The sequence below is a fragment of the Sminthopsis crassicaudata genome, chromosome 2, assembly GCF_048593235.1.
Source record: "Sminthopsis crassicaudata isolate SCR6 chromosome 2, ASM4859323v1, whole genome shotgun sequence".
Taxonomy (NCBI): domain Eukaryota; kingdom Metazoa; phylum Chordata; class Mammalia; order Dasyuromorphia; family Dasyuridae; genus Sminthopsis; species Sminthopsis crassicaudata.
The window spans coordinates 443,175,496-443,194,599 of record NC_133618.1 but is presented as its reverse complement, the minus strand read 5'-3'; the positions used below and the strand labels follow the sequence as shown (position 1 = coordinate 443,194,599).

The 19,104-nt window shown below is 37.3% G+C and overlaps 1 protein-coding gene across 10 annotated transcripts in view; it reads right to left on the bottom strand.

The window, feature by feature from the left end:
* The window catches only part of PTPRT (protein tyrosine phosphatase receptor type T), a 1,285,960-nt gene that overhangs the window by 137,756 nt on the left and 1,129,100 nt on the right, over positions 1-19,104 (bottom strand). For all 10 annotated transcript variants that reach the window (XM_074292616.1, XM_074292619.1, XM_074292617.1 and 7 more), the window contains one exon: positions 2,624-2,772. In XM_074292616.1, the coding sequence (XP_074148717.1) occupies positions 2,624-2,772 (149 nt within the window). The remainder of the gene's footprint in view (positions 1-2,623; positions 2,773-19,104) is intronic.

Sequence of the window (19,104 nt, the reverse complement as noted above, 5' to 3'; positions counted from 1 at the left end):
TAATGACTGGCACCTAGTAAAATGCTCAATAAACACTTTCCATTCATTCATTTATGTACCTACTATGTGTCAAGCATTATGCCAGTGAATGGAGATAAAAGAGAAAATGAAAACAGTCAGGGAGTTTATATTCTATCAGGCAAGTAGACAAAAATTGTACACATCAGATAAGTATGCACGTGGCATTTGAAGATAAAGGAGAGAGTCCTAATATCTGAAAAGGCTTCTTGAAGAAGATAAAAGAATCACGACAAAAGGTTGAGACCTGGAAGAGACCCTTGTCCAGCCCTCCGGATGCAAAAATATAAGTTCACGGAGGTTACCCGACTCTCTGGGACACACATGGTAGTAACGTACAAAGTCAGTAATCAAACAAGCTTTGTGTCATTAAGTTCAAGGCTCTTTCCCATGGTGCCACACAGATAACACATAAGTTGAGTAAAAATAACCTTCTTACAAAGTTTTGGAATGTGAAAATGTGATGGTGTTACACACACTGACATTATCGTTATTCTGGTCAAACAAGCAGAATAATGAGGCTTAAGCCTTGTTCACCTCAGGCCAGTCAGTGGGAGCTCAGAGTAGGTCAAGACTCCAGCGAACATGGAATCAAGCTGATTATATTGTAGCCAAATTCTAAAAGATCCTGTTTGGATCCTGTCCTCGGCCCCCTCTGCTCACTGTGATTTTGAGGACATGAGCCCCTCAGGAAGGATTAGCTTATCCCAGTGCAAACTGGCTCAAGAGGGCAGATTGAGGAGAGCGGACATCTGGAGTTCCATGGACACAAGGACAAATGAGAAGCCAGAAGGGGTGGGGGCAGGGATAGGAAAAGGGTTTTTTGTTTATATAAAAAGAGCACACAATACAAACTCCTCTGATTGGCACTAAAAGCCCTTCACAATCGGGCTCCCATCTATCTTCCCAAGCTGATTACACATCACTCCCTCTTACATGTGCTAAATTCACATTGGCCCCGGATACTTCTGAACTCTGAGGCTTTGCCTAGGTAGTGTTTCCTCCACCTCCACCGGAAACCTCAAGCGTCCTTCAAAGTTCCAATAAAGTGTCACCTCTAGGAACTCTCTCCTAACACTCTTGTTACTGCTCTTTTGCCAAATATGACTTTGTATTTATTATGTAAATATTTTAAATTTACTCCTCTCTGTATTTGTTGCTCACTTCTCTTCATCCTCTCACTGAGGGCAAGAACTATTTGCTTTTTATTTTGTAAGCATAAATTTAGCACACGTTACATAAAGAAGAGTCTTTAAAAAATAATAACTGGCATTTATATAGTTTTTAAGGTTTATAAAGCACTTTATATATATTGACTCATCAATAACTCAATGAAATAAGGGTAATTATTATTATTACCCCCATTTTGTAGATGGGAAAACGGAGGCCAGGGAAGATTAAGGTTTCACCCAGGATCACATAGTTAGTAAATGTTTGAAGCAGATTTTTCTCACTCTAAGTCTAAAGGTCTATTCACTATGCCACTTACTATGCCACGTGTCAAGCTGTCCTCCAAATGTTTGCTGAAGTGAAATGAATTGAAAGAAAGAGAATATTTCTCTTTGAAATAAGCTTGGGAAAATGTGCCATCACTACCATGTAGAAGCCTGCCTAGGCACAAATTGCCCCTGAAGATACCTCACATCTTTGCTGTATCTGTTAACTCCAATCCAGGCGGATCTGTTCTTCAACAGACATCTTTTCATCTGTGTTCCCGTGACCTGTACCATAATCCCTGGGTGCTTGAGATTTCTCCCCTATGAAATGGATCATGACCCCTGCATCATTTAATTTTTAGGGTGGTTATGAATAAAGTACTTTGTAAATGACAAAGTAACATAGAAATGGGAGTCATTATGATAATTTTTTTTGTTGCTTTTGTGTTATTATACTCATTTCTGAGTTTGTGTGACCCCATTTGGGTTTTCTTCACAGATACCAGAATGGTTTGCCATTTCCTTCTCTAGCTCATTTGACAGATGAGGAAACTGAGGCAAACAGGGTTAAGTTACTTGTTCTGGGTTACACAGCTAGAGAGTGTCTGAGGCTAGATTTGAACTTGAGAAGATGAATTTTCTTGCCTCCAGGTTGAGCACTCTATCCACTATCCCACTTAGCTACTCTATAATAATTAGTTTTATATCATAATTATTATAATTGTTTCATTCAGGTCAGAACCTGATAAAAAGCATTAATTGACAAATATTTAACCCTTTTAATTTTTTATTAAAGCTTTTTCTTTTCTTTTTTTTTTTATTAAAGCTTTTTATTTTTCAAATCATATGCGTGAACAATTCTTCAACATTAGCCCTTGCTAGTGCCCTTGCATTCCAATTTTTACACTCTCCCCTACATGGCAAGTAGTCCAATATATTAACACTTTTTTTTTTTTAGAAATGAGGAGCCCTAAAAATATAGTTTCTTTGTCCAGTCTCTTCCTAATATACAGCAGACAAGGTTTAAGGTTTAAGGAAGGTTTGAAATCTCCAGGAGTGTTAGCATTATCAAGAACACCAGATCTTTTTGAGAATCTTTCAGTAGACATGACATAATAGTGCTGTGGGAAGGAGACTATGAGCTATTGGTCATAGAGGGTTCTACTTACTGAATCCATTCACATCCTGAGCACTGGAGGAAAAGCCTTCTTCATTCCTAGCGGTGCTCAGCTTGGTGGTGGTCTTGTCAGTTGTTGCCACAGGACCCATCTCCCTCTGGGTGCTGCTCTGAGTCTCCTTCTGTTTCTTGGCTAGTTTCCTTGAAGGTAATTTTAAGAGAGGAGAAACCATGGTCAACTTTCTTCATCTGGATCAAGGTGAAAACAAAAGTAGGTAGGATTTAACTCTTTGGATGTCTGAGCTTAGGCTCACATTCAAGGTTCATGCAAACAATAAAAATGGCGACTTTTCTTGGGAACATTTGGGGATGGAGTAGGTAAGGAAGAAGTTCTAGAGGCTGCTGAATCTTGTAATGTCAATAAACACAAGTGGAATGTATTCTTGAGGACCAAGCAAGGTATCATTTGGCCTTTCACAACATTTGCTGTTATATTTGCTCTCAAAAAAAGAAGGGATCTTATGGTATTGAGGACTAATGGCTTCTTTGAGTGAGATTAGAAAGGAAAGAATGCTGAATTTAGAGTCAAAAGAATCAAGGTGCTATTATATAATGGCAATAGCACCAAACTGAGAGGAAGAAGACTTAGATTTGTTTCCTGGCTTTGCTATACCATTTGAGTGATCGAATGACCTTTTGGTCATTTGACCATTTTATGCCTCAGTTTCTTCATCATTATGAGAAAACTGAACTAGCTGATCTTTGTGATTCTTTACAAACCATCCTACAGTTGGTCAGTCTCACTAATTATAACTCGGAGTTCCCATTCTGAGCCTCAATTTTTATCTGCAAAATGAGGAGAATAGTGTTTGTATTACTTACTCCACTGAATCCTTGTAAGACAATGATTTTGTAAAACTTGAAGTATTACATTATCATTACTATTTAATCTGGCATATATTCCTGTACCCAGTTTTCATGAATGGAACTTGGTAAGTAAATCTTAAGTTTAAGATTTTTTTTATTAGCTTGTATCAGAGAAGAACCTGACTTTGCTTCCTACCTATACAAAGCAAAGATTATAGCCACAAAGAAAGGGCTTTGGCAAGAAGGTCACTTGGGAATAGAATACTGAAGTATGGGTCTGCCTGTTTACAAACTTTTGCCTTATATCCTTTTACTGAATTTTAAACATGTATTAACAAATACTCAACATTCTTCCATGGTTCTCTACTGTCTCTGGGTTAAAATATACATTTTCTGCCTTTCATTTAAGGTTGTTCATAATCTGACTTTCCAGTTGTTTTTACATTCCCCTTTCCCACCCCATTCATTTTTCCATTCCAACCAAATTGGTTTTCCTAGCTGATCACCAAAGTCAACAAATCATTTCCTATACCTGTGCATTCTCCCCAGGTCATAGTCAATTTCCTTTTCATCTTCACTTTTCAGATCCCTTATTATCTTTCATTTCAGCCTGGGTATCAGCTCCTTTAGGTATTTTTTTCCCTGAATTCCCACCAGTTAGTTTTTCTCCTTCCTTAAATATTCCTGAAGCACTTTGTCTAATCTCTCTTTTTCCTTTTTCACTCCCTATCGTGTACTTACTTACTCATATATTTGCAATAATCCCCCAGGAAACTGTAAGCTCTCTGAGGTAAGAGGTTGTTTCATTTTCTTTCCATAACCCTAGAGCCTAGTCTTATATGCAATATACACTGAATAAATGAGACAAATTGGAAAAAATGAATGAATAATAAAAGTTTAAAAAATAAAATAAATTTTAAATAAAAACTCTTGGATTACAATGCATTTTCGTGTACATCATTCCATTTTGTTCTCCCAGCCCTGTGAGATACACAGTGTAAGTATCATTCTTCTCATTTTACGGACGAGTACACAGAGTAAGGACTGAACCCAGATCTTTTGGCAATCTTAAATCCAGTGTTTTCTGCTTCACTGCAATTCTATCACCCACATCACACAGATGTCCTGTTCTATGATGATCCATGTTTTAGAAACCACTGTTCCTAAATGACACATCAGTCCAGAAATGGTCCTGTCAAAGAGAGTCATTAAGGCAAAGTGAAAAAATAATGCATATCTCTGTTTAAGGTGGCATTTGAAACTTTCATTCTTCTTTTACTGTCAGAAAGTAAAGTGTTTAAAAATGTATATGTGACCTTCTTAATCAAGTATTTGAAAAGATATATTATAGAGCCGTTGCTCCAGCCCCAGTTCTATTTCTGTTATTGCAGTAGGAAATAAAAAGGAGATAACTACCAAAAGTAGAAAAGAATAGGGACTATAAATTGAGAGTTTCCTAGAGGTAGAGCTGTTAGCCAATCTATCTGGCACATTATAGAATTTCATAGTCTGGGACACAGATAATTGGCTTCTAGAGGAATAAATCCATTCTTGGTTCTAGGAAAAAATAATGTTGTATGGTCATATTTAGGATATTTCTGAATGAAAAGGAAAATACTCAACCAATGATTATCTAATAGCTTCAAAATGTTTTGTTAATTCTTGAGATAAAGTATAGCTACAACAAATATACCCTGAGAAGATAAGACTTCTATTTAATCATTTATCTTCATTCATTCAAAAAGCATTTATTAAGTATCTACTATGTGCTCTGCAAGATGGTAGGTGTCTAGCCTAAATCCAGAGTAGTCATTTGGTAAATGAATGATGACAATGAATATCTGAATATTTGAAGCTCTATCTGGTAGTATGCTACATTTTTCTCTTTTTTCTTTAAATGTTCTGGTATCAAGTAAATGTGACCTAAGAATAAATAATGTAGATTTTTTAAAAAGAACAGCTTCATATCAAAATGTCGGACTCTCTATGATCAGGGTATGACATTCAAAGGTTTATAAAATTCTAACAGCTATATAGGGGAATCAGTCTTCACCACTTCCATCATTGCTTTTACTAACAACGAGTAAGCCTTATGGAATAAGATGAGAGAGAATGAAAAATAAATTTTCAATTAAGCCAAAAAGCAGAGTTAATCACCAAAATGGAAAAGGACAGAAATCAGCTTGAGATAGAGAATATGAGCAACAAAGACATTTATGGAAATACATTCAATCTTTTAATTCAAAAGCATCTTCTAGATCTTGTTGGATCCAAATATCCAGGTGCTTTTGTTAAATTCCCAATTCTAAATTGTAGTAAAAGACATATACAAAAGAGATGAAAACTATTCTTTAAAAAAGGAAAAGATAGTAATCAGGAGCACTAAAATTGTATCTGAGCCCAATTTGTGTCCTGGAATATTTACATCTGGAAATATTTGTTACAAGAACCTTAGTATTGTTTCTTTAGAACCCTCAGAGAGATTGACTTAATTCAATTCAAGCACAAATGAGTGTCAGGTGCTAGGAAAATAAAGATTTTTTAAAAAATAAAATATCTCAATCTTTGAAGAGTTTGCATTTTAATGGAGGAAAGCAACATGCACATAGATATGTAAATTCAAAATATATTCCAAATAAATGCAAACTTTAATTAGTGAAGGAAAACTAATAATTGGAGAAACCAGGGGAAAAAACACAACACTGTTTTTAGGACAGCATTTGAGCTGAATCTTTAGTTCCTTGATTAAGTGATTCAAAGAGGAAAGGAAGAAATTCCTTCAGACATTGAGGAAAAGACGAGATTCCTTCAGAAACATCTATCTATCTATCAAAGGCAAAGAGTAGGAGATGGAATATTATATTAAGGGAGCATTAGGAAGAACAGAAATGTAGAGTACAAGAGAGGGAGAGAATAGTGCAAAATGAGTTTGAAAATAATGAAGGGTGAAGTTTTTTATCTCTATTTTGTAGATAATGAAATTAAGGCTCAGAGAAGCTAAGCAACTTGTGTAAATTTACATCATGAATAACTACTACATCTGGGACTCAAACCCAAGTTTTCTGTTGAAACCAAGCTTCCTTTTAGACTACACCATCTTTGCATTTTCCATTCTCCCATATGCACTAAACTTATTTTCTCCTCTCTCTAGGACTTCAATCCTTCCCCTATTTCACCCACCTCCTGGATACTGCAGACATCCTACTCAGCCAGGAGTTGAGAACCAGCTAATTCGATGTTGATCTCACCACCATTCAATGTTCTTGTTTTCTTGGCCTTCTGCCATACCAAACTCTGATCCTGCAACACATCTCCCCCATCCTTCAGCCCATTCTTTTTCTCTGCTGTGGTTTGAAGAGACAGAACTGTGTAGTCCTGGCCCATTATAAATTCAAGTTGTCTAATTTCAGCTTGGCTCTCAACACTTAGAATGACTCCTTGCCATGCTCCACATAGTAAATGTTCTGGATCTTTTCTCCCTTCCTTTTCTCTCTCTCTCTCTCTAGATGGCCTTACCCCCAACTAAAGTTACTCCAACAAGTCTGATAAACACGTATAGGTTAAAAAGAGTTAACTCTATTTCCCCCAAGTACCTTGGGCATTATCCTATCTCCAAATTTAACTGAGAATTTTTCTTATTTTGCTTTACATTTCTTTATTTGGCATATTATTCCAATTGGAGACATTCCCTAAGACTTAGTTTTCAGTTCTTCTTTTTTCTTTTCTTTCCTTTAAAAAATACTCTTGGCTTGGAAAAGTTCTATTTACCATTTTAGAAATGGTTTCTGTAGGCACTTAATAGTTGGGCAACTCACTTAACCATATTTACTTCAGTTTCATCTGTAAAATGACCTGGAGAAGGAAATGGCAAATCCCTCCAATATCTCTCCCAAGAAAACTCCAAATGGAATCACAAAGACTCAGACACAATTAAAATAACTAAACAATAATAACAATCTATAGATGAGAGTGCAGAATAGATACAGTATTAATACTCATAGAGACACACACACATACATACACACACATATACATACACCAGAATACAGCCTCTGAATTCTCTCTTGTAGTCTACCTGATTCTCTTCTCTGATTTCAGTAAAAAAAATTAGCAAAGGCAAGTGATGAAAAGTTTAGGTTAGTTGCACAAAAGTATCATTCTAGACATCTCCTTCCCAGTGTCCAGGCCCCAATCACATAGGATGTAACGTAGTACAACAGTCAAGGTAATGGTTATGGGGTCAGAGGATCTAGGATAAAATTAGGCTCTGCCACATGTTACCCATGTGACTTTAGGCAAATTACTTAACTTTCCTGGCCCTCAGTTTCTTCATCTTTAAAATGAGGAGATTAGACTAAATAAATGACTCCTAAGGTCTTCTCTATCTTTAGAATGTTTTTTTTTCCCTTGTAGAAACAATAATAATCATGATTGACAATCTATTGCACTTAAACACTTAAAAATGCTTCCTGTGGGCTAAACATTATTATATCCCATAAAATGCACTTGTAAAGTTATAGGGCTCAGAAGAAGCCCACTATAAAATAGTTATTAAATGGCAGAGTTAGGCCTTTGCCTTTACATTTTGTAAAATGGGGATAATACCAGCACTACCTCATAGGATTGTTGTGAGGGTCAAATGAGATAACATATATAAAGTGCTTTGCAAACTTTCATATTCTATCAATACTATATGTATTAATAATTTGTTATTAATAAACACTATTATTATTATTAGTTTTTGTTGTTGTTTCCACAGAGATTAGCTTATTTGAAATCCAGTGCTCTTTCCATGGCAATACATTACCTGTCCTATCTCAAACCCCTCCAAATGCTTGTGTTGTGATTCCCACCTAAAGTGAAGCAGGCATTTTTTAGACCAAAAAGTATTTGGATATATTTGAGAGCATTCTTCTTTCTGTGCCTCAATTTGCACAGTAAAATCATTTCCAAGCCACAGATACATCTCATCAGTGACAGGGCTCATGTTTTCCTCACTGACCAGCCCCCATAAATGCAACAGCTGGAACATCCAGATGCAAATGTCATGAAAGCATTGGTATCAATCGCTAGCCAACCATGGACTACTAAGAAAGTGCAACCCGCAGGAACCGGGATGCCTGTCAGAGGGCATCTAGCAAAGCTGTCTGTCTCATGTATTATGCATCTCAAACCATCCAGCAGACTGGACAGGCACTGGAAAAAGAGTCTCATAAGGGAAACATCTGATGAACTGATTGAAATGTCAAAATGTCATTAAGGATGAATTAATGGATGTGCAACTTTGGCTGGAAGAGACTCTGTCAAAAAGACAACAGAGAACCACTGGCTGCTCTTTGACGGAAAATAGAAGCATTTTCAATTGATCCTCACAGTTTCCAGGCTGCAAGGAGGTAACCAAGGCAGAGAAAAATAAACAGAAATGTTCTGATGCTTAATCTTTGCACAATGATCACATGTGATAGCTGAATGCAGAGAGGGCAACAACTCCCTTAGACCTGGTTCCTTCCTTTGTGAATGAGAAGGTAGATAGTCATGACTGGAATCCAGCAGTGAAGGGTCAGTAGCTTCATGTAGGAAAGAATGGATTTTCATATGAAATCATAAACTAGCAAATGCTAAAATAAGCTGTGGCCAGAGTCATCATCTGCTGCTATGGCATATCTGTATCTGTGATCCCACCGATGAGGGCATTCCTTCCACAAGTGTATTTCAGAGTCCATTCGCATTTGAATAGCTGATGTAACTCTTGCCCTTGTTTTTCTATAAGGGATGTTTGAGATAGAGGGAGGGATGTGGTTCCATGTCCTGATGTCAAGTGAGGTCAGTTTATCGGATGGCATGGTCTGATTGAAAGAGCAATGAGCTGGGTGGATGGAAATCGGGTTTCTCGCTCTGTCTGTGTTCTTCACTGGGTGCATGATTGGTATATCTGTTCCTCTCTCTAGGATCACTGGGACAGAGACCAAGTGCTGGGAAGGACCTTACTGATCTTCTAGGATGACATTCTGATTTTTTTAAGGAGAAAACTGAGACCCAAGGGAGATATGGGACTTGACTAAGGTTACCCATGATAGACCTGAGATTCATTCTGAAGTCCTTTAATTCTAAATTTAACATTCATTCTGCTTCTGGCCTGCCTCTCTTCCTCTACACAATGAAATTTGGACCCACTAGTGTCTAAGATCCCTGACAGATCTGTTACTCTATGTTCTGATAAGGATAATGCAACACTGGAGTTTGAGCACTGGGCTTGGAGCTGGAAAAAACAAAACAAAACAAAACAAAACATAGAACTACACTTATAAACTATACAACCATTAAGTGTCACCTAATCTCCCTAAGGCACAGTTTCCTCATCTGTAAAATGGGGCTAAAGAATAGCACCTATTTCACACGGGTGTAAAGAGAATAAGCTGACAGAACATGTAAAACACAGCATAGATAAACATATGATACTGTTCATTCTCTCCAAATTCTTACATTCTAGGTTCTAAGGTCTCTTCTCTACTGCATTCTTATGCTCTGCCTCCAAACTTGGGCTCCTCAATCCTGATATTCACAGACTTCTTGCTAGCATAAAAAAAGTCTCATGGATCCAATGATTCCATTATCACTGAAAAAAAAATATCTTAGAGTACTTTTGCTTATTTAAACAACTATCATGGAAACTATGTTCAAAGACATTTTGTGTGCATGTGCATGCACGTGCGTGTGTGTGTGTATGTGTGTGTGTGTGTGTAAGGGAATACATTTTAATGCAGACTCATAAACTGTAAACAATGTTGCTTTTGTGACTTTCTCCACAGTTACACTTAAGGACTGATACACAGTTTTTCAGTGGTTAATCCTGGGGGCTAGGATATGTGTGCTTTCATCCTGCCTTGTCACTACCTCTTGGGATGACCTCAGGTAAGTCAATTCCCATCGATGGATGTGGCTTTCTTTAACTATATAAGGAAAAGGTTGAGCTAAAAGTTCCCTTGACCTTCAAGTGTCCTTGTAGGTCAAATATCCTGATCCTATATGTATTCACTAGAATCTCTTCCCAAGCAGTTTCCAAAATGTCCATCTGTTGGTTAGTAGGTCTGCCAAGACAACCAAATGGCAAATATTTAAGCAGACACAAGATACAAATTGGTAGAAACGAATCAGCTGCTTAATAAACCAGTGGCAGGAGGTGCTCCTGATTGTTGCTTAAGTTGAATCTTGACAGTACTGACTGGTAAGGTGGGTCTCATCAGGGATAATAGATTAAAATTGTAAGAGATTTCAGAGGACAATGAACTCCTTTGAAAAGATGGGTGACAGAAATGCCAAGCCCTGGACCCAAAGTCAGATTCTACCTCAGACATTAGCCATGTGATTTTGAGCAAAGGCTCTTTCAGCCTCAGTTTCTTCATCTGTAAAATGAGGAATATAATAGTACCTATTTTATCTATTTTTTTTTACTGTTGTGAAATTTAAATTTAACATTGGTAAAGTACTTTGAAAACCTTAGAGAAGTGCTATATGAATACTAGCTCGTTATTATGTACAGATAAGTGGTTCAGTGGATGTATTGCTGAGCCTAGAGTCAGGAAGATATGAATTTAAACCCAGCCTCAGAAATTTAGTTGCTATATGACCCTAGACAAGTCACTTAATTCTGTTTGCCTCAGTTTCCTCATCTGTAAAATAAGTTGGAGAATGAAACAGAAAACCATTTCAGTATCTTTGCTGAGAAAACCCCAAATGGTGTGACCAAAACAATTGAACAACCAAAGTATTATTGCTTCTAATTCTGGATAAATCAAAACACATGTAATTGTCCTTGAGTATTTTAAAAATGAAAATTAATATTGTGTTGCTTTTTTATATCATTCTTATTTCAACATATATCCCTCCTCCTTCTCCTCCCCAAAGGGTTATCTCTGCTAATAAAGAGAGAAAAAGAGAGAGGAAAAAAATTTCTTCTAACCTAACCAACACTATAACTAAATTTGATATAAGCAATACCCCACATCCAGAATCTCCCATCTGATAAAGTGAAGGAAGTAAATTTTCTCATCCTTTTTATAGCTCTCCATTTCATATTTCACTACTTCAAATACTTCCTCTTATGGATTCTCTTTCTAAGTTAAGCAAATTTAGTTCCTCCCAATGATCCTCCTATATCATGTTATCCTGGACTCTCATGGTGCAGGTCACTGGCTTAAGGTGAGATTCAGTTGACTTAGCTTCTGGAAATGAGTAATGTACTTCAGAGTCCAGCAGAATGAACCCAAATCTCCCTAATGCCTTAATGACTCCCTTACTGTCACCATTTTACTGACTCATGTCCACTAGGTCACAGGACTGTCAGTTTAGACCAGAAGGGATCTTAAGGTCATTTAACATGACTTTCTCATTTTAAAGATGAGGAAACTAATATCTAGAGAAATCATATGACTTGTCCAAGATCACAACAGAGATTTGAAACCAGTTTTTTTTTTTATTACAAATCCAGTGTTTTCCTCTTGCTATTGGCTGTTTTTCCTATGAATTGCATTTTCAAGCTTTCCCCATCCTGTACTTAGAGGTTTGATACTTTGAAGACAAACACAAAAAAATGTACACTTATTAAATTTTATCTATTTCTACAAGGTCACTTAGACACATTCATCCACATTACACTCTGTTCTTATCACTGCTCCCTTCCTGCTTACCACTGAGAACCATCTACAACCTAGAATGATGGGTGAGGCAATAGTCAACTTTGGAATGCATATAGGAGAGGGGCTGATATTACTCTGAAAAATATTACCTTATTGAATAATTCCACACTCATTCTGAGAGCTTAATAAAGATTGTATTATAAAAAGGACATTGGATATGCCACCAGAGGGCTTGAGTTAATGATAATAACTAGAACTTTAGGAGGCAGTTAGGAGAAACTCGAAGGAGCATTACCTGAAGCTAAAAAGAGCCAAGTTTAAATCCAACCTTGGAGACTTACTAGTTGTCTGATGATGGCCAAGTCATTTATCCTCCATTTACATTTTTCCACTAAAGGAGAAAATAGCAAACTACTCCAGAATCTTTGCCAAGAAAAGTGTCACACAGCTAGTTAATGGATGAAGCCGAATTTGAACTCAGATCCTCCTGACTCAGTGTTCTATTTCATTTCACCACCTTGTGGCTAATTCTATTTCTTCTTCCTTCTTGTGTGAACATGGACAAATCCCATCACCAGTAAAATTCAGGACTGGATAATTTCTGAGATTCTCTCTAGTTCTATATCTCAGCTCCTATGGAAATGTTTTAAAAGGGAAGCATGATATACACTCTCACACATATATTAAACAATCAATATTATTATTATTGACATTAACCAAATTTGTTCCTCCTGGGAAGAAAAAAAACAACATTTTTCCCCCTTAAACAATTCCCAAGAGAATATATTGCAATATACCTAATAATAGCCAATTCTAGTTTGGGAAGGTCTGCTGATGGCAGATTGTGCTTTTTCTTGGAAGTCAGTGTTTGCTTTGACTGTTAGAGCCACTGCCAGGAGCAATGATATTAGACACTTCTCACAGCAGCCAAGGGAAGGCTCCCCGTGGACTGATGGCATGTAAAAAGACCTGACTCTAATCTCCTTTTCTCTGGGGGATGAGGGTCAGGGTATAGATGGGCAGTTGACTAGACGGATGTGAAGGGCATACCTTTCTTAGGGCCTGCTCATGTGAAAAAGCTCCAAAGGCTATAAGATATAAAGCAACTACAGGAAATAGGGAGATTGTCTCAACAGCTCTTCTGCTTGGGTCATTTTCACTATAACCTCACCCTTCACCATAGCAGAAAGGCTCAAATTATTTCCATATCTGTTCATCCTGACAATCACGACTCTAAAAACACTTAGTAAATTGTTTATTATGTGCAAGACACTGGGCTGGGCCAGGGACCCAAATATAAAACAAGAAAACAGGATCTGCCTCCCAGGGACTTCTGTTTTTACTGGCCAGAGTAGGCAGGGAGGAATAGAGTACAAGTAAATATAAGATACATGCAAAGTAACTTCAGAGTGGAGACAACACTTATAATTGGAGGTATATTAGGAAAAGCTTCTTAGAGGAAAAGATCTGTGCTCTCAAGGAAACTAGTGGCAGAAAGGTGACACAGTCAGGAAGATCTGAGTTCAAATCCAGCTCCAGACACTTACTAGCTGTCACACAGCCTTAGTTTTTCCATCTGTAAAATGAGCTGGATAAGGAAATGGAAAACCACTCTAGTATCTTTGCCAAAAAAAACCTAAATGGGATCCCATAGAATTGGGCATGAGTAAAATGACTGAAAACAAACACCAATAAAGTGATCTATGAAGCAAAGAAGGAAGTACATTCCAGATGCAGCAGCTCCTTATATAAAGGTGGGAGATGGAATGTCATGGATAGGCAAAAGCTTTCTGGCAGTTCAAACTGTGTGAAAGGAAATAATATTAGATAAGACTGGAAAGTAACAGGGAACCCAATTGTGAGGGGCTTCAAATGTGAGTAAGAGGGTTTTGTTTTTATTCTAGAGGCTTAAAGAGTCAGTGAAGATTTTTGAGTGATGGAGGGCAAGTGTGAGCTGGTCAGATCTGCTTTTCAGAAATATTGATTTGGCAGCTACATGGATGATGAAATATTCTTTTAAGTTCTTGTGCTTTACAAAAAAAAGTTTCTTAAAATCATGGAAAACTAAACAGGACTAGTTTGTGGGGAAAATCTGTATAACTTAAACATAAAAATCATTCTACAGTTTAAGTAAAATGTATCACTTTCTGAGGGGACAAATTTATTTTTATTTTCCCTAATTAAAGTGACAAAACCACACTGACATAGATAGGCCCTGCTTGCTATTCATGAGTGATGTATTTTTTCTCTAATTCAATAAAATAAAACAAAGCAAACATCCATTTCATTGTACTCTCTTTCCTCAGATCTCCCCGTACCTACTGTTCTCCAGCTGGAAACATTTCTATTTATTGGGCCATGACGGCGTTCATTAACTTTAAGCATTTATAATTGTGATACACAAGGATTGATGTGAAGTTTCTAAGCCTAAAACCCCAATAAAACCACACAAAGCAGGTGATCTAAGATGCCTGCTATCTCCAGACACCATGGGAAATGAAAACGGATGCTAACGTATTCTTTGAAAATATAACAATATAAATCAAGGGACAAAGAAACAAACCCATGGCAAAACAGATTCAGCCTTCACTTACATGCAGAGAAATAAAAAGGACAATTCACACCTCTATAGAGCTTTAAAGTTTACAGAGTACTTCCTCACATTCTGTGGAATGGGTCGTGGAACAATTTTTGCCCCCGTGTCACTTGTTGGGAAGTTCAGGATTAGGCTTTTCCAGGGTCACATGACTAAGAAATGTCTGAGCCAGCATTTGAACACATCCTCAGGTTCCTGATTCTAAGTCCTGGGTAATTTTTGCTATATGTACACAGATAGATACAGCTTCTGCATTCAAAGTGACACTTTGTCCAAATACACAAGACAGAAATCAAAGAACATCAGACTTCAAAGATTCAGGTTTAAGGTTGGAAGAGACAAAATGCACAGAGTGTCAGGTCTGAAGTTAGGTAGATATCTTCCTGAGTTCAAATCTGGTCTCAGACACTTACTGGCTGTATGATCCTAAGCAAGGCACTTAACCTTGTTGCCTCAGTTTCCTCATCTGTAAAATGAGCTGGAGGGAGGGAAGGAATAACAAACTATTTCAGCATCTCTTCGAGGAAACCCCCCCAAGAGGAGGCACAAAGCAATGGACACGACTGAAACAACTAAACTACAAGAGGTTCAACTGTACTTTTACAAATGAGAAAATCAAGAGCCAGAGAGTTTAAATCACTTAACCTGGTGTCACACATCTAATAAGCAGCAAAATTCCTACTCATATCTCTTCCCCCTAAACTATGCTATTATGAGAACATGTATTAGACGGATAAGTCCTATTGCTGGACAGAGCCACATGCCAGACATGATTCTATGTACACCACTGCTCACTAGCATTCCAAACATATTTAGCCTTTAACTCCACCCTGAATAAAGCAAGAAGGAGCAGAGCATATTAAGACCAGCAGATCTGGAAGCACTGGAGATGAGGATGCTTAGTGTGATTATTATCAACGAAGACTTATCACCCAATTCTAGCTGCATCTGAGGAAGAAGTTAGCACCCATGTCCATCCAGAAGCTTAGGGCAATATCTTTCTGGCTTTTTGGGTTGATCCAGCAGCAAGTAGGCCATACCTTCTGGATCAATCCATCAAGAAAGCATAATTCTGATCTTGTGCAAATGGACTTTCTTTAGAATCCTCAATTCCAATAAGGGCTATGGGCCCCTCTCTATTTTTTTCATGCATAAACTAAGATTGTGACACACATGGGAGAATAATTTGATGATCGGATGTCAGTTTGGAAGAAAGTCTCCTCTAGACCTCAGAAATTTGCTCTTGGCCTGTGATGCCATGTTTGAGTCTTCTGCTATTATATCAGGAGCACATATATCTTAAGGATAAGTAAGGCCTTTTGTTCACCACAGAGAAGATGCTGAGATGAACAATGAAAGCTCACATTGCTAAAGTGTTTTACTTGTAGAAAGAGGATCTCCAGACTCCAACCCAGTGAACAGGCAGTGCCAGGATTATAATATCCATTTTTACAAATGAGGAGTATAAGCCTCAGAGATGAAGCCACTTGTTCAGGGCCATGGAGCTAGCAAATGATGCTACCAGAATCCAGACTAATTTTTACTGACATCAAACAAAATGATTTTCTTGTTACATGACATTGCCTTCATAAGACATGGTCCCTGTGCTCAAACAACCTCAATTGTCAGGGAGACAAGTTATGAGAAAGTATGAGGAACTGAAATAAAAGGTAGAATCCTAGGGTAGGGCCAGAGGCTGTAAGTGTCCCAGAGGCCAACCAATTCAACTTTCCTATTGTACAGATGAGGAAATTGAGGTTCAGAGTTGCTAACTGACTTCACAAAAATCATTTTAGTGGTGAGGTTTGAGGCTTCTGACTCTTCTGAATCCACAGCCAGTACTATGTTCATATACTAAATTATATTCCCCAGAACATGGCAGTCACCATAAGAGAAGTATACAATGTGACTAGAGTTCAAACCAAGGAAAGATCACTTTCAGAGCAGGAGGAGGAGGCGGTAGTCAAGAACAACTTCATGAAAGAAGATTTGATTTAAGGAAGATAAGCACAATGATCAATTGAAAGATTGGGTAGATGGCACAGCAGATAGAGCACTGAGCTTGGAAACTGGAAAACTCATCTTCATGAGTTCAGATCCTTCCTGATACTTACTAGCTATGTGACCTTAGACAAGTCACTTAACTCAGTTTCCCTACATATGCATATTGAGCTGGAAAAAGAAATGACAAACCACTCCAGGTCTTTGCCAAGAAAAACCCAAAATGGGGATTATGAAGAGTTGGACATAACTAAAATGACTGAACAACAACAGCCTTTGAAGAGAGAAAACAGAGCAGGTGTTATAACTATTTTTAAATATCCAAAGAGCTGACATGTGGAAGAAACACTAATTCTGTTTGGCCCCAGAGGGTAGAACCAGGACCAATTGCAAGGAATCTGATCAAGGAATGATGTTGAGAACTAACAATTAGAACTTCAAAAACTTCAAACAGAAGTTGGATGATTTCTTGTCAGCTATTTTATTGTGGAGATTTTTTTTTTCTATTTTGGTATGTTTATGGCTTGAAATAACTAGCTACTGATATCTTCTTCAATTCTCAAATGCCATAATTATATAGGTGGGAATAGAAGTTAAAGAAAAGGAAGAGAAAAGAAGAAGATAACAAAGAGAAAAAAGAAGAGGAAGGGGAAGGGGAATGGGAAAGGGAAAAGAAAAGGGGAAGAAGAAGAGTGGGGAAGAAAAATTAAGTCTTTGGCCAAGAAAAAAGAGGATTCAAAGATAGGGAGACTGTGATAATTGCACTTGAAAGATCTGTTGAGAAGATAAAATGATTGCTATTTTCATAACGAATACAAGTATTCATATACTCATCTATAGGCCTCTTGTTATTGGTGTTATTATTAATAGAGTTCTACTCTTGGACTAAGAATATCTAGGTATGAATCCTCTCTCAGTCATTTACTAGCTGTGTGACCCCAGACAACACACTTTACCCCTCTCTTTATCTCATTTATAAAAAGGAAACAATGCTAGCAACTACCTCACATAGTTTGTATGAAAGTAAAATGAGATTTTGTATATGTGTATACACATATACATACATTAAACTTAATAAAAACTCAGTGAACATATGGATGTGAGCTATTAAGTCATCTTATCTGGTCTCTCTTTCCTCCTATCTTAGAGGAAAAGCTGTTATTACTCTTTTGAAAGCTACTTATAATTTTGATCCCTATCCATTACTCTATCAATTATTGTCTTTTTTTAGGTTCTGCTTCCTAATATTAGTATCTTCCCTCTGAAAGTATCTCTAATTTATTATTTGTTTGCCCCATTATACCGCAAGCTTCTTGAGAACTTGAGGCCATTATTACCTTTTGGTATGCCCCACTTTCCAGTGTTTAGCACATAGTAGGTGGTTAATGAATGCTTGTATGCCTGACTTGTTACTAACTTGTCTGGTGCAGGTGCATCTTGATTTGAATTGACTTCTTTCTTTCCTTTCCTATTTGCCTATAGATGTCCTCAGGTTTCTTGTACCCTAAAAAAAGATTCCTTTTTATTTTAACATTTTATAAAGTTACTGTCCTGTCTCATAATCTTCCATGTAGTCACAGCCAATGAATAATTTAACCTCACAGCCTCCATTTCCTCACCACCTTACCACTCAAATACTTCCTCTCTTCCATCTATTTGGTTTTCTTCTCATTGCAATCTACTGAAATTTCTGTCTCCGAGGTCACTGATTATCTAAGTTGTGCATTTTTTTTCTTAGGACTTATCCTTTTTGAATTTTCTGTAACATTTGGAGTTAAATAACTTGCTCAGGGTTACTCAATTAGCTGGTAAGTGTCTCAAAGCAAATTTGAACTCAGGTTCTCCTGACTCCAGGATACCTAGCTGAGTCCCTCTTCCCTCAGCTCCATTCTTCTTAATATTCTCTCTTCTCATGACTGCTGTGACTGCTCTCTCATGGTTCCTTTGTTTCACTTCTAAAGGCTCCTTCATTTTCTCCATTTCCAGCTTTTATTTCCCTTTATTTCTCTGATGTAAATACATGTGTCCATAATGCTTTGCTTTGTAAAGCTGTCTTCTCATTTCTCCAGTGTTTCTTTGGTGATCTCATCTATTCCAATACCATGAATGACTGTTTGGAAAACAGAACCTTCTTAGATTGTCTTTATTCCACCTCTTTTATGTCTGTTCATGACCGTAAGATAGATGAAGAGTTGCTTTTCTCTTTACATATGATGTCTCTAAATCTTTTATCTGAAAAACACTGTGGGGGCTTTAAGAGTCTACAGGTTTAATATGAGTTAAGAGTGTCATGTGGATTTCAGGAAAGCTAATGTGACCTTAGGCTACACTGCAAAAAATAAAATAAAACAGAGGCTCAAATGAAGAATATAAATGAAGATCTCCCCATCTCCAGACCATTGATAATGGCTAGTTTTACATGACATATTTTTG